The sequence below is a fragment of the Vicugna pacos genome, chromosome 28 (assembly GCF_048564905.1).
Source record: "Vicugna pacos chromosome 28, VicPac4, whole genome shotgun sequence".
Lineage (NCBI taxonomy): Eukaryota > Metazoa > Chordata > Mammalia > Artiodactyla > Camelidae > Vicugna > Vicugna pacos.
Window position 1 is genome coordinate 6,012,174 of NC_133014.1, and position 27,600 is coordinate 6,039,773.

The 27,600-nt window shown below is 46.4% G+C and overlaps 1 protein-coding gene across 2 annotated transcripts in view; it reads left to right on the top strand.

Moving 5' to 3' along the window:
* Positions 1-8,052: 8,052 nt before the first annotated feature.
* The window catches only part of TBC1D8 (TBC1 domain family member 8), a 95,602-nt gene continuing 76,054 nt past the window's right edge, over positions 8,053-27,600 (top strand). For both annotated transcript variants that reach the window (XM_072951306.1, XM_072951307.1), the window contains exon 1: positions 8,053-8,354. In XM_072951306.1, coding sequence (XP_072807407.1) covers positions 8,228-8,354 — 127 coding nt within the window. In that variant the 5' untranslated portion in view covers positions 8,053-8,227. The remainder of the gene's footprint in view (positions 8,355-27,600) is intronic.

A 27,600-nucleotide genomic window follows, 5' to 3' on the forward strand; every position in this document is an offset into this window, starting at 1 on the left:
GACGTTATCTTTCTTTAAAATTATAATCACAACAGCCCCTGGCTCCATCCTCTCCTCTCCCCACCTCTCATGCCTGCTCTCCACAGACAACCTCTTTCAACAATTTTTGCACTTTCTTCTGCTATTTACCTCCCTATTTCTAAATAATAGTATTATACTACAAATTCTTGATTTTTAATATATAACATTATCAATTAACTTCCTGTTATGCAAGATGAGAAGTTTTTTCTAACTTCCCTTTGCACAAAACTATACACGGGTTCCACATTCTCCCACGACAATCATATTATAATATTTAGTTAAAACTGATATCCAGGGATTATGTTATTTTGATTAAATTAATACTGTCCACAGCCAAGCCATGTTTATGTATGACTACATCTCTCTCCCTGTAAAACTTAATCCTGCTCTTGTTAAACATTTCCTCATTTAAACAACTGGCTTAGTTGTTATTGTATTCAATGCGAATTCTTTCTCAAATTCTCTGCCAGCGCAATCAACTTCTTCTCAACCCAGTTCCTCTCAATCAGGTCATCTCTTGGGTTCACCGGTCTCCTGTGCCTCAGACTAGCCGCGCCAGGCAGGACCGCTGTGCTGGGACCACCTTGACTCTCATTGGGAGAGTCCCTTTGACTCTCCTCTGTTGAGTCCTCTACTTCCTGGCTCTCATTTCCTCTCCCTTTTTCTTGATTTCCTCCCTCTATTCACAATCCTCAGTATTTCCTGAGAAAGTGTATTTGGCAAGCAAAGTTTCTGAAGTATCTGAGAATGTCTTTACTGGATTAACAGATCACACTTGATGAATAGTTTGGCTGCGTGTGGAATTCCTAGTCTCTTTCCAAACATGTTAACATGCTTTATGTGAGTACAGACATAGGGGAAAAATGCACGCAGAGGTTAGGTGAACTGCTCCAGGGTACAGAAGGGTCTGTGCACTGTGTACACAGGGGATGCCAGGACCTTCCTGCTGCACCAGTCCCTGAAGAAGTTCTTTTAATGACTGTATTCTAACTAAGCCACAGATCTGTGGAGTCTTGTGACTTCTGGAGGGCAGACAGTGGTTGTGGTGTTGGCAGTAATTTACCTTGAAAAATATATACATATAAGTTTTTATCCTTACCCTAGATACAGTATCAGACACCCTAATCCTAGTCACGAATACACACTCCAGGTGTGGTCAGGGAGCGTATGATCAAATGCCCATACTCCAGCTGTCTTTCTCTCTAATCCACAACAGAGAATTTGTTAATTGGCCCAAAGCATGTTAGAGAAGTGATTTTATTGGTGAAATTTGTTTTGAGAGATGGGTTGGCTAAAATTTAGTGAGCCCTTTACCTCTCACCCCCTGAAATGTTGTCTAAGTGTGAACTGAATGGTCCAGTGTCCAAGTTCCAACTCAGAGGACTCTGATGCCAACCACAAGATTAATTTCAGGATATGGTTGTAGTTTTATCTTGATATTAACACATAACGTCAGGTGTGGTGAGACCCAAGACGTCAGGAGCTTAGAGAGTGGGGTGTGGGGCTATATTGAGCTTTCTTTCTAATACATGTTCAATACATGTTGAATTTTTTCTGTGACTTGTTTCCATTTAAACAAATTATCTTTTTTAAGTGGATGAGGTTGGTGGGTGGGGGAACCCACAGTCCTCATTTATCTCAAACCACTGGAGGCTACTCACATTTGCCAAAAAGAACCGACTTGTTATGTGTTACTGAGGTCTATTTTCAATGGTGGTTCATGTGACTTGGCCATCACCTGTGACTTGGCCATCACCTGTGACTTACTAACCTCCTTTCTTGGGTTTAAAAGTAAAAACTTAGTCCAGCAGCCCCTGCTCTTGTGTGCTTTCAAGGATGCTGGGGCAGGTCCCCTAGTCTCCTCCATCTGGAAGCAACTTCAGAACTGCAGGTAGAGGAAAGAGATGTCGCAGGTGTGCCCAGGGCCAGGGCTGGATGAACTCAGAGGTGACTGTAACTGTTGGCATTTGGAAGATGTCCACGGGGCAAGCCCCATGGTAGGTGCAAGTCACAGCTCACCTCATTTACACTTTGTAACATCCCAGTGAGACGCACACATTACAGCAAAGAAACAGAAATTGTAAGAGGTTAAGGAAGTGGCCTATGGTCTCACGACTGCGAAAGCAGAATTTGGAATCCAAGTCTGACTTCTTTGAAGCCCATGGAATTTGGTAGATGGGTCTAATCTTCATTAAAAGTAACATCAAGGGAAAAAAGGGATGTCACTCTGCTTCCATGAATCAGACTGAAACTCACTTAAAGTGTGCATTAATGGAAACAGTGTAGACTTGTGAGGCAGAAAAGTCCAGGAACAAACTCTGGATTCTGCCACCACCTATCAGATGTGTGATGCTGGCAAATCCTCAGCTTTTCTGTGGGCCTGAGTTTTCTCATCTGTAAAATGGGACTAATTTTACTTTCCTTTTAAATGTATTGTAAGAAATGAGTGATATTCCTTTTGGAAACACAGCGAACCCTGTGCTTAAGGCAGAGTGGTCCTCTCTCAGTGTTCTTTCTCCCTTGGGGGAAGGTTCCCTTGGTAAGACATGAAGGCAGATAGAAAATGTGTTCATCTTTGCATCCCAGGAATTTCACACAGTGCTTGCCTGTCGATCATTCTCAATAAATGTGTTTTTTTTTTAATTGAAGTAGAGTCAGTTACAATGTGTCAGTTTCTGGTGTACAGCATAATGTCCCAATCATGCGTATATACACATATATTCATTTTCATATTCTTTTTCATTAAAGGTTATTACAAGATATTGAGTATAGTTCCCTGTGCTATACAGAAGAAATTTGTTTTGTTATCTATTTTTATATATAGTGGCTAACATTTATAAATCTCAAACTCCCAAATTTATCTGCTCCCAGCCCCTGCCCCCGATAACCAGAAGATTGTTTACTATGTCTGCGAGTCTGTTTCTGTTTTGTAGATGAGTTCATTAGTCTCCTCTTTTTTCTTTTTCTTTTTTTTCTTTAAGATTCCACATATGAGTGATCTCATATGGTATTTTTCTTTCTCTTTCTGGCTTAATTCACTCAGAATGATGATCTCTCCAGGTCCATCCATGTTGCTGCAAATGGCATTATTTTATTCTTTTTTATCGCTGAGTATCAATGAATGTTTTCTGACTTAACTGATTTCCTAGCACTTGTTCGGTGACTGACTTTGAGTAGAGTTTTGAGCCCACAGGGTGGAGGCAGGGCTGCAGGGATGCGTGACTCGCACTGCACGTTAAGTTCAAGTGAACAGCCAGGAGCGGAGCTTGCACTCACGCCCTATGGGACGGGTTCGCCCATCACAGCATTTGTGTTATAAGAGGAAACAAAGATACAGTTTGGAGAAGTCATGAAGCCAGAAAGGTGAGCCGGCAATGAAGCCAACTAGGAGGATTTGAAAGTTGCATTCAAGAGAAAATCAGTAATTTGACAATTGTATATTGTTTTAGGATTCAGAAAAGCAAATCAATGAAAAATTGAAAACTGTTACATTTAATTACTAACTGGTAATGAATGGAGGCTGACTGATAACACAGAGATTTTATTAAGAATAGAAGCGCACCAGTTGTGAACAGAAACCAAAACTGTTCTCTTAGCATTTCTTTAATGCTTCAGGTCTAAGTCTTAAAACATTCAGTTCTGTGTTCGCATTTCCTCTCTCATTTTCATTTGGCGTCTGTTGCGTGTGTGAAGGGGAGGTCAGGGGCAGGCAAGGCGGTCATGAGAGGCTGGTGTGGCAGGGCTGGGGTGCTTGGAGGGACATAGGAGTCAGGGCAGTGGCTCTAGGAGAGAAAGTCACGTCCAGCGACAACCCCAAGTGGAAGCAGTGGTGACCCGGACCGACCTGTACACCCAGCTTCCCTCCACGCCCGCAGAAGAGACTTTTCGTGTTTTTTACCAAACCCATGGCTAGTTTGGCAGGCATCACCCCATTTTCCAAAACATTTTCATCATGCCAAAGGAAACCCTGTACCCGTTAAGCAGTTACTTTTCATGTCTCCCATTCATCCTTCCCCTCAGCCCATGGCAGCCACTAATCTACCTTTTATCGCAATGGATTTGGCCATTTTGGACATTTCCTATAAACAGAATCATATGACATGTGGCTCTTTGGGTCTGGTTTCTTTCATTCTGTGTGGTGGTTGTCAAGATTCATCCACGTTGCATTGTGGCATATGCCAGGGCTTCACTGCTTTTAATGGCTGAGTAATATTCTGCTGTATGGATATAATGCATTTTGTTTACCCATTCATCAGTCGTTGGACATTGGGTTGCTTCTACTCTTTATTACAAATAATGCTGCTATGAACAGTCATGTAAAGTTTTTGTGTGAACAGAGGTTTTCAGTGGCTTCATGCTCTTGGGTGTATACCTAGGAGTAGAATTGCTGGGTCAGAGAGTAACTTTGTGTTTCACTTTTTGAGGAACTTTAAAAAAACTTTCTATTTTTAAATTATTGAGATATAATTAACATAAAACACTGTGTAAGTTTAAGGTATACAACATATTGATTTTGATACATTTATACTGCAATGTGGTTGCCACTGTAGCTAATACCTCTTGGCATCACATAATTATTCCTTTGTCTGTGTCCACCCAAATATCCCCACCACAGCGTACTGTCCGGCTCCTTCCCTGACAGTGTCCTGATCTCAGCAAGGGAACTCCGTGAGCTGGCGCATTTAACCGTCGCAACAATTCTGTAACCCGAACAACTACATTTAGGATCTGAAGATGACCCCTGCCTATCCTGCAGCTATACCAGATAAAGGATTCTTCGATGAGAATTTAAAACTTCATGCTTATTAAAAACAAAACAAAACAAAAACAACAGAAACCAAAACTCTTCTGGGCAGTCAGAAAGTCATCTCACTTGACACTCTTTGTAATTATCACCGTTGCCATAACAACCAATTGCAACAGCAGCAAGAACCACCCCCCCAAGCCTTGTCCCATCAAATTACCGCCAGTGCTAATTTGAGTCATCCTGTGGCCGCTGTATGCCAGAGGTGAACCCATCCCTTTTGCTCCCTACTTGCACACAGATAGATGAGTAACCCAGCCAGAATACCGTATTGAGGAATTGTGTTTGCCGGGGCCATTCCTGACACTAGTTAAGATCCTGGCAGGAAGGGAAGGGACATAGCTCAGTGGTAGAGTGCGTGCTTAGCATGTACAAGGTCCTGGGTTCAATCCCCAGTATCTCCCTTAAAAAAAAAAGATCCTGGCAGGAAACAGAACCCAACCCAGAATGGTTCAAGAGACTTGCTGTGGAACAGGTGTGGGCAAGATTAGGGAGTCAGCTGTCTTAGTTTGCTAGGATGGCGTAAGGAAGTACCAGAAACTATGTGACTGCACAACAGAAATTGTCTCACTTCCAGAAATCTGAGATCAAGGTGTTCGTAGGGTTGGTTTCTTCTGAGGGTGGCTGGGAAGGACTGGTTGCAGGCCTCTCTCGTAGTTTCTGGTCGTTCTTTGGCTTGTGACAGTCCAACTCCGTCTTCACATGGTGTTCTCCGTGCCTGCCTGCCTGTGTCCAAACTTTCCGTTTTATAAGGACACCAGTCATACTGGATTAGGGACCACTGTAATGACCTCACTGTGACTTAATTACATCTGCAGTGACCCTGTGTCCTAATAAGGTCACCTTCTGAGGTACTGGGGATTAGCACTTCAACACATGAATTCCGGGGTACACAATTCAACCTGAAACACCAGCCACGAGCACCCAGATGTGAGTGACCATGGGAAGCTGCGACCACCTGTGCTGGGTGGTCTTTTCTGGCCCCTCCAGATCCCTCTCCAGCCTTCTCCAGCTTGCTCCGTGCCCAGCAGCCTGATCTCTGCAGACATCCCCTGGGCTCCCTTGCCTTCTGGCTCCTACCTGATTTGGCTAATGGGAGGCAGAGGCAGGGGCCCCAGGGGTGGGAGGAGAGAGAGGTCAGGGCACAGATTCCCATGGGACCCTCCCCACCCCTTCCCAGTTGCTTTCATATGTGGCTTTCCAAGATTTCATATTCTATAGTTTACCTTTACTATTTGGCACATAGTAAAAACTAAATAATGTTCAAAATACAGGTGAGTGTGTATGAATATGGATTGTTTCATTTCCAGGAACTTCTGTACATTTAGTAATAATAACTGAATAATAACTGACATTTATTGAGGGCTTACGTGTGTTCTAAGCACTTGAATATATTATACACTGGACAATAGCTATAAAAGACGTGCTTTGATTATCCCAGCTTTATGGCTGAGTAGGCTGTCTCCCTGAGACACTTGCCTTGCCCAAGGTCACGGTTGCATGGTGAACTAGGAGGAGGAACGGGATTTGATCTATGGCATTCTGCCCCTAGAGGCGTGCCCCAAACCACAAGGACATACGTGCTGATCCACTTGCCAGACCAGCCCTCCCTACTTGACCTCGTGGCAGACACATTCACTTTCCAAGCCCGGGTCAAACCACAGCTGTTCTATGGGGCTTTCTCAGTCCCCTCCCTGAGGAACTGATTCTCCAGTCTGTGCACCCCCACTGTCCCCTGCCTGACCCTCATGACACTTGGGGTTTGCTCTTCTACCTGTGAGTCCTTTGGGGCATGGCTCATGTTCCACTCATCTCTGCAATTTCATGGCCTGGCCCCGTGTCTGAGAGTGGGGGGGTGCCAGTGAGTATTTCTGGAAGATTCTTCAGCCATCCATACCCACTCTGTGTGCTCCCAGGCACCCCAATCCCCCTGAGTACAGCTGACTTCCTTCCTCAGCTGTGCTCAGAGGGTTTTTGACCAAGGCCTGCAGTCTGGACCACAGACGCCCCTGCCCCTGGGTGGGCAGTCCTGTTTGTCTGGAGCACAGGGCTCCTACCTGGCTTCTTACCTGCCGCACCGGGTCCAGGTTTCTAGGCTTCCAGTGAAGAGGCTCACTGACTTTACTTGTACTTTCCAGTTTTGTCCTAATTAACAGTCACATTTTGTCCAGGATCCCTTTGACAAAACCCAAGGGTCATGCTCTAGGGTCATGTTGATGTAGTTTCCTTTCCTGTCTCTCTGCCTCCAGGTGGAGACTGCTCAGAGGGCCCCCAGCCTGTTCAAGGCCAACCAACTACCAGCTACCAGGTGTCTATTTCTTTTTTGGGGGGCGGGGGTGGGGGAGGTAATTAGGTTTACTTATTTTTAGAGGAAGTACTGGGGATTGAACCCAGGACCTGGTGTATGCTAAGCATGCGCTCTACCACTTGAGCTATACCCCCCCCCCACCACGTGTCTACGTCTGCCACGCTTTGGGGAAATACTAATTTTTAAAACCCTACCTCGGCATTCCCTATAGTTTTTCTTTACTATCACCTACTCCACATTCACCAGCTTTTCAATTCTCTGAGAATCAACGTGACTGGTTGCATCCCTGGGTAGGCTACCCACAGTGGGGGGCCCTAATATCCTTATCTTCTGTGCCCACAAGAGGCGTCCCGCGTTGAGTTTGGTCGGAAACTTGCCTCAGGGTCCTACAACGTCGCCGCCTCTTCTGCTGTTTCGTGGGGGAACACTCGTCAGAGCATCGAAAACGTACGCTCAGCATTTAAAAACAAATCGGAAAACAATCGGTTTCATTTTTTAATGCTATTTTTTTGTTTTTTGTAAAAATGTTTCTTGTTATTTTAAATGCTGTGTGATTCTACACACCCCGGTTTCCTGGCGTGCGTTCTGTCCCCCAAAAGATAAATGCTCTAGGTCGGCAACCTGCAGCTGAGACAAGAGGTCCTCTCCCCATCTCCTCCTCCTCCTGCTCCCCGGGCGGCCTCCTCGTCCGGGCGGAGGAGGGGAGAGGGGCCGCGGCGCCCCCCGCGGGCGCAGGGGGAGAGGCGGGGAGCCTGGCGGCCGGGATCGGACTTCCTCCCTCCACTCCGGAACTGCGCTGGAGCCGCCGGGACTCGGAAACCGGGCGGTGTCCCGGGAGCCGGCGGGGCGGCCGGGGGGCGGGGCCCGGGGCCCGGGGGCGGGGCGAGGGGCGGGCCTCGGCGGCTGGGGGCGGGGCGGGCGCGCGGGCCGCAAGGGGCGAGCTGCGCCCGCCGCGCTCTACAGACTCCCGAGCGCAGGGCGCCGGCTGGCTGGGCTCCCGCTGCCGCCGCCGCCGCCGCCTCCTCCCGAGCGGGCTCGGCCCGGCGGCCGGAGCGATGTGAGCCGGGGCCCGCGGGCGCGGCCGGACCGCTGCGATGTGGCTCAAGCCCGAGGAGGTGCTGCTGAAGAACGCCCTGAAGCTCTGGGTGACTCAGAAGAGCAGCTGCTACTTCATCCTGCAGCGGCGCCGCGGGCACGGCGAGGGGGGCGGCCGGCTCACGGGTAAGAGCGCGCCGGGGCGGGCTCCGCGGCCGGGCCCGGACCGCGCTTCCCTCCGGGCCCGCGGCCCCGACCCCGGGCTGCCGCGCAGGTGGTGGTTTCTGGGAGACGCCGGGCCGGGTCGGCCCTTCCTCGGGCTTGTTTTCCTTTCTCCTGCATTTCTCTGGCCAGCCCCATCGAGGATGGTGGCACCAGGGACTTGCGAGCTCGTGCGTTTTCCCGGGAGACTCAGGTGCCTTCGCCGCCTGGCCCAGCGACCGCCTGGAAGCCGGATTTGGCTCGGGAGTCCAGGGAGAAACGGCGGCTGGAGCGAGGGCCGCCGCGGGAGGAGCGGGGCCGCGGTGCGGGGCCAGGTGACATGGCCCGACCTGGCCATCTGGACGCACCCGAGGCTCCAGGTGGTGTCGCGGCCGGGGACACGGCCAGCCCACGGCGGGGCGCAGCTCGGGAGGCCCAGGCAATCCGGGACTGTGGGGCGGGAGGGCGGCCGGGCTGGGCCGGCCGGGCTTGGTCTCCACGCCTTGAGGAGAAACCCAGGTGGTGCGAATCCCGAGCTCTTGATCTTGGCAGCAAAACTGAGCCCCCATCCCTTCACTTTCTTCCAAGAAGTGATAGGAAGGAGAAAAAAACTCAGGCTTGTAAAATTCATAAAACAAACAAAGCTTTTTTTTTCCCCTTAAAGTTATAGTTCAAAACTCTGTCCAAATGCTCGATTTTCAGCTTGCATTAGCGGGAACACCTGTTCAAACAGGCCAGTGCAGGAGCAATATTAGCCTTTTCCTGTTGTATCTAGGGAACCCATAAGGACTTTTCAAGTTTTGAAATCTGAAACAAGACCTTCCCATTACGTCCCTTCTTTTACCGTGGAGGAAACCAAGGCCAACAGAGCAGGGTCAAGGGCCAGAGGTTGGGTCCCCGGGATTACTGTTGGTGACTTGTCTGCATATTCTCGGGGAGGCCCTCCTGGAGTAAAGTCTACAGGGAAATGTGATGAATAAATCCTGGAAGGTCAGAAGCCAGGGGAATTACCCTTCCTGGACATTAGACTGGGAAGGTCAGAAAGCTGACAGTTGGATTCCTCGTGAAGGGAAGACTTCACTGAGCCAGCCCCAGGGAGTCAATAGGAGTTGCCAGGATTTCTGGATGGAAGGGGTGGTGGGGTGACCTGTGGTCTTGGCGAGCAGAGGGGTCAGGCAGGTAGCAGGTGGGCCTGCTCTGGGAGCTGTTTTAAGTGGGGGAGTTAGTAAGGGAATAGCACAGTGAGACTTAGTGCCGCTCAGGCTCTTGGGACATGGAGGTTGATGGCATCCTGTGGGTCCCATCCCAGGCAGAGAAGCCAGAGGAGGGATTTGCCCTCCACCCCAATACTTTGAGGGCAACGAATCTTAATTTTTGGTGTGTTAAGCACAGTATCTGGCCTGTAAATGGTCTCCTTTAACGGAAGGTGAGGAAAGGGCTTGAAGATTTGTGAAACAGGAAACACAAGGAGCGTTGGTCCCGCAAACGTTCGTTGACTGAGTTCACCGCACACTGCATGTGGAATGCACTTGTGGCTACTTTGGGAAAGACTTCAGGTTGTTCAGCGTCCTGCAGGGGAGACGGGTCCAGACACGGCGGGGAAAAGCTTCAGAGGCGATGCCCGGTGGAGGCTCAGGCTGGCTTCCTTTCTGGAGAGCCCGCTTTGCCGTCCAGTCTGTCTGAAATGAACTGAGTGATGCGCCCCTCCTACTGCGTCCCAGCATCAAGCTGTCATCGCGCCTGTGCCTTTGACCTTACTCGGGCTTTGCTTTGGTTTGGGGTACTGTGAATAGGCACAATTTTCTTTTTCTTAAAGGCAGTATAATCAGCCAGAAAAGGGAGGAAAATACCCCACAAAAAGACCCCAGACACTTTGCTTTATTTCCTGGAGACTTAGAACTTTCTGATGATTGTGAAAGGATGACGTCCCCTCGGCAGCTGGCTACTTGGGGCGTTTAGCCGGGGGGCCAGTTACATGCTGTGTGGATTAAGCAACCCTGTTACCACATCCACCAATGGGCTGGTCTTACTGGGGGCCCCTAACGAATGTTGTAAAATCAAGACTGATGTGATACAGAGGCCGGCTCCTGGGTGGCGATTTCCAGAAAACAGAGAATTCTAATCTGGCAGACTTTTTAGCAATTTATTTCAAAGACTTAAAGCTTAGGCTGAGTTTATCTGTGAAATGAATGGGTGTGAATTGTGACTGGTTTTAGGCTTTTCTTAGGAGAAAAGCGAGTGGAGGTGGTTAAGAGGGGTTGGGAATAAAATGTAAAGGAGCAGTAAAAGGAAGTGCCTCTTCTTTTGTTGTGATGCTGAATTTGCTGTTAGGTAGTAGGCGCTTGAACACTTGAGGGCTCCTTTGGTGTTTAAAGTAATCTGACATGTTTAAAACTTGCCCACCCTCAGAAAGATAAGGTTTGGTTTTACTGAAGATGGTATTTCATCCTCTTACACACACACACACACACACACACACACTCTCTCTCTCTCTCTCTCTCTCTCCATCTCCAGTTTTATTTTCTCCATCACACTTTCTCAGTTTCTAATATAGACAGTGTTTATTTTGTTCATTGTTGCCCCTGCGAAGTTGTCTGTTCTGCGAGGCAGGTTATTTGACCCACAGTGGTGCCCAACAAATAGCATGTGCTCAGTAAACATTTGTAGGATGAAAGGATGGACTAGTAAGCGCGTTCCTGGATCCGTTTTTCTTCAACGTTGGGTGGGCATGGAGGCCCGGCTTTCAGACTGAGGCTGAGCTGCTCACCTGGGACAGGAACATCCCCTCTGTCCTTGGCCTCCTGCGGAGCTGCTGGCTGACCCCTGTGGAAAGCTGGAGAGAGTGGATGGGAATCAGAGACCTCCTCCTCCTCCTTCTCCCCCTCCGGTCTTTTTTTGTAGCTCCCTCCTTTGATGGAGACTGAGCACAGGGCACCAGCCTCTCAGGTGGCTCCCATGACCGGTTCCCGGGACCCGCCTAGGGGAGGAGATCCTGGGCTGGGGAGGGGGCAGAGGGGGCCGTAGGGGAAGGCAATGACCTTTCCCTCCACTTAGAATATGGTATGGCTGAACACAGTATTGGAAGATGTTCCTCAAACTCCCCGGTAGAGTGATTTTGTTGCCCTGGAAGGGAGGAAGTCAAGTTATACAGTGTTGCATTGGGTGGAGTCTCCAGCCTGTGGGCATGTTTCTTCTAAAAGGTCAGTCAGCTCTGGGAGAACAGAGTGGGAGAAGTTAGGCTTTGGAGGGCGGTGGACAGAGCACTGAGCATCACTGCCCTCTCCCCCGCGTTCTCTGACGCACTTAAAATGAGCAGCAGACACACACCACTGTATATTAAATAGATAAACAAGGACCTACTGTAGAGCACAGGGACCTGTATTCAATATCCTGTAGTAACCTATAATGAAAAAGAATCTGAAAAATAATATATATGTGAATGTGTAACTGAATCACTTTGCTGTGCACCTGAAACTAACAACATTGTAAATCACCTCTATATTAATAGGATTTGGCAGGGGAAGAAAAAATAAGCAGCATAAACGTAACTTTAAACACCAAATATCACCACCCAGATGTGCCCCTCTGAAGGGTTTTATTTATGTTTCAGTGTTTTGTTACGTACATTCCTGTATAATCTTAGCCAGTTCTTTTCCCAAAGAGGCTGGCAGTTTAAAAGTTATGATTTGAATCAAATACTGATATTTTCTGCTTTTCAGAGTGTCTCCCTTCGGCCCGTGTTCCTGCCCCAGCGTTTGTAGCCATTATGGGCTGACCGATTTCCTAACAGTTAGGGTCCAGGGAGGAAGTGTGGTGTTGAAGTGGACAATGCAGGCTTCGGAGTCAAGATAAGTCTGTTGGTGACGGATCGGGGCTGGTTTATTCAGTTTCTCTGAGTCCCTGTTACAACGCTGCCTCCAGCAGGGGCAGGAACTTACTTTAGAGGGTGAGAGACTGTTTTGCACCATGGCTTTCCCCATCTTGCATTCCCATCAGCAGTGCGCAAGTCTTCCAATTATAATAAAGGTTAGAATGAAAACAGAGTGTACATCGAGGGCTTAGCTGTGTTTGTCACCTAGTAGGTTTGAAAAAAGGAGAAACAAAGTAACAGTTTAAAAACTGAATAACAAGAGGGCTTCTTAGAACGAAAGTGTTGGAGAGAAGTTTGCGTTGTAGTGAAGAATGTAAGGAACATTCATTTATGTACTATTGCTGGATTTAATGCATGTAATTAGAAGGTCAAATATTTAAATAGAGACCTATGCCAGCAGGATTTGGGTACAGGGGGGTCTTTGACCACATCGAATCCTAGTAAATAAAGGGCACGGGATGCTAGTGGCCGGCCCTGCCCAGGATGAATTGTCTCCTGCCTTTGGAACAGTGTCCCAGTGACTGGGGGAGCTTCATCCAGGGATTCACGTGGGGGCTTGCTCAGAATGGCTGTGTTGAATGGTTGGAATGTGGCGAAGCCCAGCCCTGGTGTTGACTTTCTTGGCCAGTCTGTCTCACCTTGGCTGGAGTCCTGCTCAGGTGAGTCTTGGCTCAGTCCTGCTCAGGAGTCCTGGCGGTGGTGGACTTCACCTCCGCCACCATCACCACCACCACCACCAAACCCCCTTTGGCTCAGCAGGGCGGCAGTTGCACTGGGCAGACTTCCCCCATATTGGTCTTGTTTTCCAAACGCACAATAAGGAAGAAATCACAAACAAAGGAAGTACTTTGATTTCAGGAGCAGAAATCGGAAGATTTCCATAAGCAAAATAACCAGTACATCTCTAAGGGCTGATAAGCCATTAACAGAAGCTTTGGGGTTTGCAACAGCTGCATTTAACGAGGACATAAGGGCTGTGTATTGGTAATTAGATAATCAAACAAGGCAGGGCTGTGCCTCTGCAGGAAATAATAGGAGGTATGAGTGTGTGGGTGGCCGGGTAGCCGAGGCCGTTGCAGCCTAATTGGGGCTCTTTAGGAAGCGCTGAAAATGAGAGGCATGTAGCACTTAAAAGATTCATTGACTAGCTGTGAAGGGATAAGATTTTATGATCTTGACGCCACATTCTGGCAGCATTGGATAGAAGGGGGATTTATTTAAAATGAAAATGGGGGTAAGTAGAGCTCAGTGGTAGAGCACGTGCTTAGGGTGCACGAGATCCTGGGTTCCACCTCCTGACCCTCCATTAGAATAAAAATAAATAAATAAAATGAAAGTAGCAAATCTGATCATATTTCTGGCATAGATGTTCCCCCTCTATTTTGTCAAACTGTAATCAACTGTACTGAAAAGCAGCCCTGGGCGTATTTTGACGGCTCATTAGGTGTGGCATGAGCTGTCCCTGCCCCTCATCTTAGGTTCTTTCTCCTCCTCCTTCTGTTCTTGAGCACAGGGCCTCCCAGGGCCTTGGCAGGCTGTCCCCTGTGCCTGGGGTGCTCTCCCCTCCCCCGCTGCCCAGCTAGTTCGTCTCACCCTTCCAGTCTCAGCCGGAGCGCCACTGCCTGGAGATGTACCTCCCCCGACCCCGCCAGTCCTCTGTACTTTCCCTTTACAACACTGACCCCGGTTTGTCATGTGGTGGCTCTCTGTAGCTTTATCTGTTTCTAGCAGACCAGACCTAGGGCTCCAGAAGGGAGGTCCCAGGTCTGGATACATATTCAGTGGACATGTGGATGCCCAAGTGGAATCGATCGATGTGAGCCTTTGAGGTTGAGACATGTTTCGCATCACCCTGAAAATGGAAATGATGCAGAAAAAGGAATAAGTAATAATGGAGGGTTGTGATGGTGATTCCTCACGCCGGCCCTGCATGCTTGGAAGGATTAGTGGAAGTTTGGCAGCTGCTGCACCAGGCTAGCCGTTAGAGCCACCCGTTGGTAACCTTTATAGCATGCATGAGATCCTGGGTTCCACCCTCTGTCCCTCCATTAAAATATGGTACTGTACAGACCCGGCATGATTTCCCCAGCACATCACCAGTCGGCTGACACGGCTCTCCGAATCTGAGTCATTAATATTCTTGAACTTCTGGTGGGTGTGTTGTAACCACCAGATTTTATTATTTTTCTGCTTCCTCTTTTGTTAACTTAAAAAAAAGAGAGAGAGAAATCAGCAAAAACAACAAGAAAAACAGCCCCCAATAAGATCTCCTTAGGAAAAGGTACTGTATTTTGTGATTAGTTTTATTCTGAATAAATAAATACTCAGAGAGAATGGACATTCAAAAAGAATAGGATGATAGTTTGCCTGAAGTTTTGAAATATGATATCTTCCATGTGCAAAGGCATATATAACGTAAACATCAAATTTAAGTTATGGGATACCCACCAGCTATTACTAAAAACAGAATATTTCCAATGCTTGAGAGTTCTCGTGTGTTTCCCTGATTGTATTCCCCTCCCATGTGGGCACTACCAACCTGAGTTATGTGTTAGGGTTATGTCCCTTGCTTTTTAGTTTTGATACATTTATATGTATCTCTGATCAATACATTGTTTAGTTTTGTGTGTATGTTTTTAAACTCTTTACCAGGGGAGTCATACTCTATGTATTTTTCTGAAGCTTGTTTTTCCACTCCCAGTTACGTAGTTTTGTATGTATGTTATATTTCCCTAGCATTGAACCATGGTAATACATGCAGCCACGTTCGTTCATTTTCGTTGATGGGGAGTAATCCATTAAATAAATATACCATTATTTATTTATTCATTCTCCTAAGGTTGATATTTGGGTTTCTAGTTATTGTTGTTCTGCTGTTGCAGATAATGCTGCTACAAACATTCTTGTATAATGTTCGCACATGGGAAAGCTCTAGAGGGTATACCTATGACTGACCTTGTTGGGTGTATCAGCCAGGATGGGCTAGGGTATGCTGTGGTAACAAACACCCCCTAAATCTCTGTGGACTCACGTTGATTTCTCCCTCATGCTGAATGTCCAGTGTGGGTCTGCAGGGGTCTCTTCTCATTGTAGGCTCTCAAAGAGGGCTGATGGAAGCTCATCTCTTCTGTTTCCATGATCACCATGGCAGTCGAGAAAGCAACTTGGTCGATCTCACACTGGCTCTTAAGAGTTTCCAACGTGGATGTGAGACCTGTCCCTTTCACTCATTTTACATTGACCGAAGCAAGTCACATGGCTGTGTGTGACCTCAGAGCCATGGGAGATGCTGTCCTACTATGTGCCTGCAAGGAGAGGAGAGCTGGAATGTCTGTGAACAGTCCTAATATGGGGGCCCAGGGATGTGCATTTTCAACTTTTCTAGATAATTCCAAGTTGCTTTCCAAAGTGATTGTGCTAATTTATAGTTCTGGCCTCAGTGTGCAAAAATTCCCACGGTGATAATCCTTGCCAACACTTGATGTTGCCAGAGATGTTAGTTTTTGCCAGTCTGGTAGGTATTAAAATCGTACCCGAGGACTGCTGAGGTGATGTTTCCTTTTATCACTCTGAGTGTTAAGAATCTTTTTATGTGTTTATTAAGTATTTGTTTTGCCTTTTGAGAAATGTTTGTGACTTTTTCCTATTTCAGAGCTCATTGTGTGTGTGCATGGACATGTGTCTGTGTTCTGTGTTCTTTTTCAACTGTAATGTATTGAAAAATCTCTCGCTGTATGCCTGGCCTTTTTGTTTTTGTTATGGTTCTTTTGAAGAACCAGCATTCTTAATTTTCATGCAGTCAGACGCACCATTCTTTTCCCCTAGTAGTTTGTGCTTTTTGTTTCTTGTTTAAGAAGAAATCCTTGGAAGGGAATCTCCAGGTTGATGGTGATAGGAGACCCTGAGATGAGGGTCTCGTCTGCAGCCTGGTCTGGAGCAGGGCAGAGGCTTCCGGACAGCTCCTGGGAAAAGAGGAGCGGAGTATTGATACTGAAGGAAGATGCACACACCAGAGGAGAGCTTATGGGCGGATTGCTGGTACCCAGAAAGCTAGATCAGACAAGAATTCCAGGGCAGGTGTCAACTCCAGGGAAAATAAAAAGCTGGGTAGGTTAGGAAAAAGGCTTCCTCCTTTTACTAAAAGCTCAGCTGTCAGCAATGTTTGTGTAATTATAATAACGTAAATATGGACCAGTGATCTAACCCAAACAGTTGCCTAAGTGAGGTGTGAGTGGCCGGTGGTGGTGGTGGTGAGTGAACTGGGAGCTACGTTCTCTGCTTCTGAAAGTTGCCAGCCAGTGTCTACATGGAAAATTGAAGTATCTGGCCCAGCGTGTTCCTTGGAGAAGCAGATGTAAATGGGAAAAGAACCAGTTGAGAACTGGGGGTGGTTGCCCTCGGAGAGCTGAGGAGTGGGAGCAGAGGTGGGGGTAAGAGGGTTTCCCATGAGCCTTGTAGAATTGCATGCTTCTTTCTTGGCACATGTAAACTTGATAAAGTATATACAGAACCTGCAGATTGGGAGAGCTTGGCATATTTTCTGGGTGATGAGGATCGTGTGGGTAGCGGCGAGCAGGAGAGGCACTGAAGCAGGGTCGCATTATTGCCTTGTGCACCATGATTCCTGGACCTCCTGTGCTTCAGATATTTGTCCTTTCAGGAGACTATATTTAGCCTTCAAAGTGTCTTGCCTGTGTGGGGGTGTGTCAGTTTCGCAGAGGCTTAGAAACTGTTTTCAGAAATGAATCTAATCCAGTCAGGTGCTTCTATTTGAAATCAGAATATATGTATTCTGGATTTTTTTTTTCCCTCGAGAAGAAATCAGTGTAGAGTTACACATTTGTGATTTTTGTCCCTTCCCTAGACTCAGAGATAACGTTCCTGCAAAACAGTGATAGCAATTATAATAACTAAAACAGTTTTTGCTTTGTGGATGTGTTTATACTTCAGACTGTTATATTTTGCAGATGTGTTGGCAAAATCCATTTAATTATTTGTCTTTAAAAAAGAGGAGAAAGCCAAGAGAGCATTGCATCCAGCAGCGTCAGGCTGTATTCCTGTGAGGCATGCAGTCAAGGGGTGGAGGGGCAAAACCACGAAATGCAGAATTATGGTGGTAAGTACAGAGGGAGTGAGAGGGAGTAACGGGAATTAACTGAGGTTGGGGTGTCAGGCAGCATTTCTCCAAGTACCTGTGATCTCAGCTGAGACCTGCAGGGCATGGAGGGTGGTTTGCCTGCTGCAGAGCGGGGGAAAGATCCTTCTGAGCAGAGGGAAGTGAATGTGCAAAAGCCCTGTGGCCTCTGAGGGCCTGTTCTGGACAAGTCCAGCTTGCCTGCCTGTGAGTTGTCCAGTAAAGCCTATGGAGGAGGAGACCACAGAGGGGATGAAGGGGTGGGGGGGGGGGGAAGGGAGGAAATCAGCAGGGTGGATTTTTCCAGAAGTTAAGAGAAGAGTGTGTGTAAGGAGGAGGGAGGGGAAGAGGGATCAGCTCTGCAGCAGTGTGTGGGACAAGCTTATAAGATGTTGGGGACTTAAGAGCAGTTTGGGTGCAGGTAGGGGTGGGGTAGAGTGGGCTGGGGGCTGTGGTTGGGGGGTGAGGAGGCTGGGTGGCAGGTGAGGGCGGCTTTGCCCAGGGGAAATTTGGTGGGTTTTTTTTGTTGTTGTTTCTGTTGTTACAAATTTATGATTTGCCGACAAGCAGAGCATCTGTTGAACGGTGGATCTGTCGGAATTGTGGGCTTGGGGCAGGGCTGCGGGACCTTGAGATGGAAACTGGGTAGGATTTGAATAGATCAAAGAACTAGGTACGGCATCCAGGGCATGGAGGCCTTGGGAGCGTTTCCCAAGGAATTTTGTTTTGAAAGTGGGGTTAAGTACTCAGGCCTGAAAAAACAAAATTGCCTCAAAGAATCTGTAACTGATCACCCAAGAGTTAGCTCATGAAAATGGAAGCCAGGGATATTGGCTTAGCACTGGACAGTGACCGCGTCACCTGGCAAAAGAAATTCCTTGAGGAGATGGAGGCAACTTAAACATTGGGTACTGTTACTTGTGTGGCGCTGGGTGTCACGCCCCTTTGTACCGTCTTGTCTGGGGTGAGTGCCGCTGGGAATCTGATCTGGCCTCACTAAGTGTTTTGATTAGATTTCGTTTCTCAGCTTTGTAAATCTAAACCATCTTGTTATAGATAATGTTCTCAGGATTCAAAAAATTACAGTTTATTTCTAGAAGGAAAATAACAGGTGGAATATTTCAGTGAATTACCAAGGTAGACCAGGAAGTGTGGCTGCTCTGAATGAGTGAGTCCATTTAATAGGGTTTTAAATCGTGGCCCAGTGTTGGGGATGTAGGGATGTGCTGATGCGGAAACGGGGCAACATTATTAAAATGGGATTGGCCTAGCGAGGAAAGGTTTGGAAGGAGCTTCTGGAGTTTCTTGAGAAGCAGTATGTGCACGACAGAAACATTTTTAAAAAAAGAAGCAGAAGATTAGGTATTTCATTTACCACAGGCACAGAGAGAGCCAAAGTGGGTTCTGAGTTTCTGTTACGCTGGTGTTTTGTGGTTATAATTAAAAATAAGGGGAGAGGGTATAGCTCGGCGGTAGAGCGCATGCCTAGCACGCACGAGGTCCTGGGTTCAATCCCCAGTACCTCCATTAAATAAACAAATAACCTAATTACCCACCCCCTCAACAAAAAAATAAAATAAAATTTAAAAAGATAAAACAACAAAGAAAAAAAGATAAAATTAAAAAAAATTTTTTAATGTAAAATTTAAGCAAGTCATTAAGACTGCTTGCAGGATGTAAAGCTCATGATCTTGCATCTGCCAAGGATTTAGTCACAGGAAGGATTTGGCTGGAGAGACTAGATGTTAGCAAACCCAGTGTTCCAAAACTCTGTGTGTGTGTGTGTGTGTGTGTGTGTGTGTTTAATGGCACGCTTTTCCATTCCAGACAGTGGAGCTGTCTCTCAATATGGGAATTAGGTTCCAAAATCAACAAGAAGGACAAAACTTCCTTGAGGTAAAAATTACCCTTGAAATCTGCAGGGTCACCTGACTCGGTCAATCTCATGGGATGAAGGGTTCCTGCCAAGGCGGAGCCTCGGTGGAGCTGGGAGATTCCAGCCAGGCCGTGAGCTCCCTCCAGGGCATGCGCCTCTGGAGTCGTGGGCTGTCTGTGTGAACTGCTGTCCGCTTGCCGTTCTGGCCAGCGCACGTGGTTGAATTTGCTAAGTTGCACATGAGGTGCGCTGCCACTGTCCCACCACCTGCCAGTTGAAGTAAAGTGCCCGAGGTGGCTTCCCAGCCGGGTGTGGCCAACAGAGACCCTCCTGCACCTTGGGAATTGCCGTTGGGTGAGGTTGACGGTGGCCTCTTCCAGAGCTGCAGTCTGGGGTCCGCTGCCCAGGTAGCTTGCCGTAAAAAGATCTGCACTAAGTGTCTTTCAGCCTCCTGTTTGGCTTCGTTTATCCAAATAAGACATTTAGGTTTGAGGAGACGAGGAGTTGGGTGGCCTCTCGTGGAACTGGAAGGTTCTCTTTGGTAGGATATGTGTCCCCACTATAAGAGCTGCTTTCCTTGTTTGATTTTAACTTCCTGTACCTGGAAGGCTGGGTTCGAGCATTGTCTACTAACAGCCAAAAGTTAAGTCAGAGTCTTGTAATAGTTAACGTATTAACTTTCTTGAATGAAAATCGACAGAAACCCAAACTCTAGGCAAAGCCAGAGATTTGATTGTGTTGATGGTGCCTGAAATCTTAGTAAGAGTCAAGACCAGAGTCTCTGTAGGTGAACATTTCCTTTATAGCAGAAAGATCTTGAGAAAGTCTGTGTGTGGAGGGGAGGGAGGGAAGAAGGGAGAGGAGGAGAGGGAGAGAGAGACTCAGAGACGCGAGTGGCTGATTGCAGAGGCTTTGGGAAGATGAGCTCTGATATTGTATGTGTATAATGCTGCAGTTTGCATTGCTGAAAAGTTTTATTTAGAATCAGAACTGTAGAAATCAGACAGTTTTCCCATTACTTCCAACCTCAGAGAGATCTACATTATAAGTACAGAGCAAATGATTAAATATGCATAGAAAAATCTACCCATCTAAATAAGATGATAGCATTTCAGGTGTACGGATATTTTTATTCAACTGAAGTCAACTTTTTGGATCAAAACTGGCAAAAACAAAAAAAAGGGAGATGAAATGGGGACTACTGTCTTTAAAATGTCAGTCATACAAGAAAGGCTGTGGATTAAAGGAAACAGAGCAGACATGATAACTAAACGTGATACCCAACCCTAGGGTGGGTTCCCTGCTGGAGGGGAAACTGCTGTAATGGGTGTTTGTTATTGGATCATAACACAACCAGACTATACATGGTAGCTAAAAGCACAGCATGTGTTACATTGAGTGACTTTGATAACTAGGCTATTGTGTTAAGAGAATATCCCTATTCAATGTCATATCACATCACATATCACATCACGTCACATATCACATCACATATCACATCACGTCACATATCATGTCACATATCACATCACATCACATCACATCACATCCTGAGAAGGGATGAAAGAGCAGTGTTGGAGTAGATAGGGTGAGCTGTTTCTAGGCCAAGGGTATAGCAGTGTTCTTGATTCTGTTTTAATTCTTGAAGCTTTTCTTGAGCGTAAAATGATTTCCAAATAAAAATTTCAATAAATAAATATGGAAGCCCTTGTCCACTTTGACGGGGGTATTTTTAGCCTGTAATCACAAAATATAAAATATAACTTAATGTAACCCCTTTATTTAGGAAAGTTTTGCAGGAAAAATAACTCGATTGTGAGTCTGCACTAACCACCCTCTGCCTTTCTTCTTAAAACAACCATTTTTTGTAACCTGGTTGTTACAGCGTTGCGGGTTCTTGGGGTCCGTGTTGCCACACGCAGCAGGACAGGTGGTGGATTTAGCAAGGATTGCCCACCGCTCTAAGCTAGACGCGGCTTCGACATAGGACCTTTGACGCCGTGTGTGCCCTTTGCGGTGCTAGGTTAGGCCCTGCCTGTGGTCAGTAACCGGCTGAATTTTGGGAGAATGAAACTCTTGGTAAAGAAGTGCACTCGGCAGGTACTTCCTGTGTGTCTGTGTGCCTAGTTCTCTTCCAGGCAGTGAACACAAGGCCCTGTCCCCTTTACTCTAGTAGTGAACCTAGAGTAACTCTATTCCAGTGATTGTTTACTGACTCCAGCAGTTACTCCGGTAACTGATCTAGAACAGCTCTCCGGGAGTTATTCCTTATTCCAGCAATGAATCCAGAGCAACTCAACTCCAGCACTTACTGCGGTGATCAGTTCAGGGTAGCTCTGTCCCAGTGCTGACTGACTCGCTCCCGTAGTTAACCTGGGACTGGAATTCTCGAGTGAGCTCGCTCATCTCCTTAACCATGTCGCCTTGGGCAGCGTTTTAAACTCACTTCATTAAAACACTTCGTGATGTTTTTACTGCACCGTGAGAAGTTGGCTTTTGTAGCCCTTAAGGACTGAACGATTTTGTTGTGGACGTTGGGGCCTTGGAGCCACACCTTTGAGGTTCTCCCTGCTTTAGGTATGTTGTCTGGAAGCTCTGTGGTGGGGCCACCTGCCCCTGGGGGTCTCTCTGCTTCCTGTTCCTCACCAGGGACCAGGCATGGGGACACGATGCTCCCAGCACAGCGTGGCCCTGGGCCTCAGCTGTGGATGTGCCCGGGGCCCAGCGTCCTCTGCTCTGTAAAGCGTGGGCACGGCCAGCCGCTCTGGTTCTTCCGGGCACCCCCTAATCCCTCTCCCTTTTGTGAAACAGCTCCGGAGGTGACCGGCACGGAGTGGACTCATTTTCCTATCTAAAAATAACCGCAACATGGAACAGAACAGAGAGCCCAGAAATAAACCCACACACTTACGGTCAGTTAATCCTCGACAAAGGAAGCCGGAATATACAATGGAGAAAAGACAGTCTCTTCGGCAAGTGGTGCTGGGATGTAAATCAGTGAAGTTAGAACACTCCCTCACACCATACACAAAAATAGATGCAAAATGGCTTAAAGACTTAAACATAAGACAGGACACCATAAATCTCCTAGAAGAGAACACAGGCAAATGTTCTCTGACATAAATCCTACCACTGTTCTCCTAGGGCAGTCTCCCAGGGCAACAGAAATAAAAGCAAAAATAAATGAACGGGACCTAATTAAACTTAGAAGCTTTTGCACAGCAAAGGAAACCATAAACAAAACAAAAAGACAAACTACGGATGGGAGAAAATATTTGCAAATGATACGACTGACAAGGGCTTAATTTCCAGAATATACAAACAGCTCAGACAACTCAATAACAAAAAAACAGCCCAATCCAAAAATGGGCAGAAGACCTAAACAAGTAATTCTCCAGTGAAGACATACAAATGGCCAAGAGGCACATGAAAAAATGCTCAATATCGCTAATTATCAGAGAAATGCAAGTCAAAACTACAATGAGGGATCACCTCACACCAGTCAGAATGGCCATCATTCAAAAGTCCACAAAGGATAAGTGCTGGAGAGGGTGTTGAGAAAAGGGAACCCTCCTACACTGTGAGTGGGAATATAGTTTGGTGCAGCCATTACGGAAAACAGTATGGAGATTCCTCAAAAAACTAAAAACAGACTTACCATATGATCCAGCAATCCTACTCCTGGGCATATATCCGGAGGGGACTCTAATTCAAAAAGATACACGCACACCAATGTTCACAGCAGTACTATTTACAGTAGCCAAGACGTGGAAACAACCTAAATGTCCATTGACAGATGACTGGATAAAGAAGTTGTCATATATTTACACAATGGAATACTACTTAGCCATAAAAATTAATGCCATTTGCTGCAACATGGATGGACCTGGAGATCGTCATTTTAAGTGAAGTAAGCCAGAAAGAGAAATGATACCACCCATGTGGAATCTAAAAAAAAAAAAAAAAGACAGAAATGAACTCATTTACAAAACAGAAACAGACTCACAGACATAGAAAACAAACTTATACTTACCAGGGGGGAAGAGAGTGGGAAGGGCTAAACTGGGGGTTTGGGATTTGCAGACACTAACTGTTATGTATAAAATAAACAACAAGTTTCTACTCTTTAGCACGGGGAACTACATTCCATATCCTGTAGTAACCTGTAATGAAAAAGTATGAAAAGGAAGGTATGTATGTACATGGATGACGGAAACATTATGTTGTAGCCCAGAAATTGACACATTGTAAACTAACTATACTTGAACTAAAAAGTAAGTAAATAAATACAAATAAAGAAGAAAAATCACCTCAGCAGCTATGGGATCAGGTGTTCTGACCACGAGGATGACCTTGTCCCTCTGCTGGGACTCCTGCTTGTCTGGCCCTGGAGGGTCACAGCACAGTGAGGTTCAGGCTGGGATTTTGGAGACCACCAGCCCGTGTTCCTTCATCACAGGTCAGGAGCCATCTGATCAGGGGGAGAGATGCTCTCGCTCTGTGGTCACTGAGTTTAGCCCTTTCTAGAAAGACAAAGGGGCTCCTGAACCATGAGTTCCCACACTGCTTCCCCTAGCCCAGCTCTTGCAGACCTGCTCCCCTCCTCTTGGGCTGGGCTGGCACCTGTTGAAGACTCCTCTTGCTTTATTTCTTTAAAAATGGTTGAAGTAACAGATTAAAAAAAAAGATTAAAATATACATAAGTAACATTAAAAAATATATGGTTAAAATATACATAAATAAAACTTATCATTTCATGACTAAGTGTACAGTTAAGTGGCCTTAAGTATGTTCACGTTGTGCAGCCGTCACCTCTGTCCTTCTCTAGAACTTTCTCCATCTTCCCAGACTGCAGCTGTGTCCCCATTAAACACCAGCCCCCCATTCCTCCCTTCCCAACCCCTTGGCACCCACCACTCTACTTTCTGCCTCTGGGAATGTGACTCCTCTAGGTCCCTTGTGGAAATGAAATCAGTGTTTGCCTTTTTGTGACTGGCTTATTTCACTGAGCATAATGTCCTCAAATTTCATCCACATGCTAGTCTGTGTCAGAATTTCCTTGCCTTTTAAGGCTGCATAATATTCCGTTGCATGTATAGACCATGTTTTGTTTACCTCTTCATCCATCCAAGGACACCGAGCTGCTTCGTTCGTATCTTTTGGCTGTTGTGAGTAATGCTGCTATGAACATAGGTGTGCAAATAATCGTTTAAGTTGCCATTTCAGTTTTTCTGGGTCTGTACCCAGAAGTGGCATTACTAGATCTTACGGTAATTCTATATTTAATATTTTGAGGAGGCACTTGATTTTTGCATCTGACTCTCAGACTCCCCTGGCCTCTGCAGACTTGACTGTACGGCTGGGGCCATACTCAATTTTCTGGGGTCCCCAGCTTCCCAGGCTCGTCAGCCTGACTCCTGAGACCCTCGCTTGTCTACCTATTAAGGGTGAGGGGAGAATTGAGGAGACCTGCCTCTAGTCTAGGGGAGCCCGACAGCTCATTGCAGATGAAGAGGAAGAGTTCGGATTTGACTTGGGTGCATTTTCAGGCTTATTGTTACATTGTTTATTTTGGATTTCATCTAGTTTTTGTTTTTTATAACTAAGCTGTGGAGTGGAATCCTTAAAGTTAATTCGGTTTTGGTGGATTGTTCTACCATGTCCTCAATGACATCTACTTCTAATTTCCTTAATCATTGTTGGGGGAAAAAATAGGACTACTAGGAGGGAGAAAAGAAAAGGAATCCTGTTCGTATTACTTTTATGACCTTGGGCCTTAGTTTCTTCTTCTGTAAAATGGGCTGATCCTACCTACCAAACACAAATTGTTGTCATTATAATGGAGACTGGAAAAAATGGATCAGAAGGACTAGGACAGAGCTTGACAGTCACGGTGCTTAGTTAATATTAGTCCTTCCATGCTTGTCATGGAATAATTAGAAGTTGTACGTAGGGGTGTGTGGTGGCCCTCAACTTTTGAAAGGTGGGAGAAGCCTGGAGGAGAACTCAGAACCTGGGTTCCCCTCTCACACATATAATGAACTCCTGGTGCCCTGTGACCCCAAGTCACCCCCCAGCTTCCCCCAGACTCAGACTCCTCACCTGCCAAGTGAGGTTGCTGGACCCTTTATTCTGCAGTTCCCTGTGCCTCTAAAAGTTCAACGATTCCCAAGGGTTCTGTTTATGCCTGGTCTTCTTTTTAAAATTGAGATGAACTTGACATGTTATGTGTTACTAGTTTCAGTCGTACACAGTAACGATTTGATGTTGTTGGGATGATCACCCCAGTAAGTCTAGTTAATATCCATCACCTCACAGAGTTAACTTTTTTTTTTCTTATGATGAGAACTTTTCAGATCTACTCTCTTGGCAACTTTCAAATATGCAATGCGGTATTATCAACTATAGGTGCCATGCTGTACGTACTTGGTTATTTTGTAACTGGAAGCTTGTATCTTTTGACCCCCTTCTCTCATGTTACCCCCTCCTCCCAGCCCACTGTATTGCAGTCCACTGCCTGATCTTCCCCTGACCACAGGGTTGTTTCTTTTCTTCAAACACAAGTCTGTTCCCTGTAGGTGGTGGATATATCCCCTTAGGGGTGTGTGGAGTGAGCTGAGAACTTCTGGCATTTCAAGATCTGCTGCTTCAGGGCCAGGTGGGGTCCAGAATTTCCTGTTACCTGCTTGAATGCTAAGTTTCTGGCTCTAGCCCAGAATTACAAAAACCTGTGAAGAATAAACCTCTGGGCCTCTGTGTCCCTGGGGATGGCCGAGTCTAGCAAGGGGATGGGAGGGTCCTTCCCAGCAGGGAGGGGAGAGAGAGAGGGGAGAAAGGGGGAGGAGGAGGAAGGGGCGGTGGTGTAATTTCACGTCTCAGAAATAGAGTGAAGCTGTCTTCAAGGGGCTGGACAGGGACGCGCTCTTGCTTCGCCCGTGTCAAGACTTGGCCACTGTCTGCGTTTGTGTCTTTATCACTTCCAGTTATCAGTCTTCTTTTTCTCCAAGAAAGAACAGCCAGTTTGTAGTGCCTTTTTCTTCCCGTCTTCCTGTGTAGAAATGTGCTGATGAACGTTGTAACAATGCTACAGTATTTTTGCATACTGTATTGCACTTTTCACAGCACCGTCACCCGCTTTACCTCGTCTAACGTGTACATGAAAATCTGCCCAGGCCACTTGGTATCCTCATTTTGCAGACTGAGGTGGGCATGGCCGTCCGATTTGCCAGGCTGTTGGTAGCAGAGCCCTGATACTTCTTGATACTTCGTCTCTTCTTTTTACGAAGCTTGAGCAGTCGGAAACCCTCCAGAAATATTTATGGAAAGTCTGTCTGTGTCCAGCAGAGGCTGCTGGTAGGGAATGCTTATCTTCAAGGCATTATAACCTGACAGGGCCTTAAGGGGAAGAGGATGGAGTTCCAGTGTGCTACCTGTAATTAATGTAGTTATTCAATTAATGTAATTAAGGCCAGTAATTAAAACGTCTGATGGATGAAGGAAGACCTATGAGTTCATGAGGCTTGGGGATGTCTCTGAATTAAACGTATGCATACTGGTTCTTGGATTCAGGTACCCTTAAACGTCTGGACTCTGTGTTGTGTTCCTACATCATAAAAGCTACAGCTCATCCCTGCAGCCATTTCACACTATTATTAAGTGTAGAGATGGGAAACATGGCCTAATGTGCCTTATTTCTAATCTTTTTTTTCCTTCATTTTGTTCTATTGAAATCTAGTTGATTTACAATGTTTCAGGTGTACAGCAAAGTGATTCAGTTGTGCAGATACACACATATATATATATATATATTCTTTTTCAGATTCTTTTCCATTATAGGTTATTATAAGATACTGAATATAGTTTCCTGTGCTCTAGAGTAGGTCCTTGTTGTTTATCTAGAAACTTATTTCTAATCTTGAGGGCTTGTGGTTTTGGGGTTGATCCCTGGAAGTAAAGGCATAGGCTGACCCAGGACTTTCCTTGGAACAGAAGTGAAGATTTTTAAAATAATGAAATTCTCACAGATTAGAATCTGCTATGACATAGGACATATGGAAAGAAAACTTCTGGCAGGAAGCTTTTGTTTTTCTTCTTCTGTGCATGTCTGTGTGTTTATTTTCTCACGTTCCTGACTTTGCGAGTGTTTAATCAGTCCGTAGAAATGGTGATGTTCAGGTCTGGCTGCACAGGGCACGGGAAAGGGGATGTTTTCTACAGTTTTTCTCCAACGGCTCGTCTTGTCTGTTCCTCGAAGGGCGTGGCTGTGAATAGCAGGTTCAGGAATGTGGGACTGTGTTTTCAGAATCTGAACTCTGGCCTCGGGTGCTCGGGGGCTCGGAGGCACTGCGCT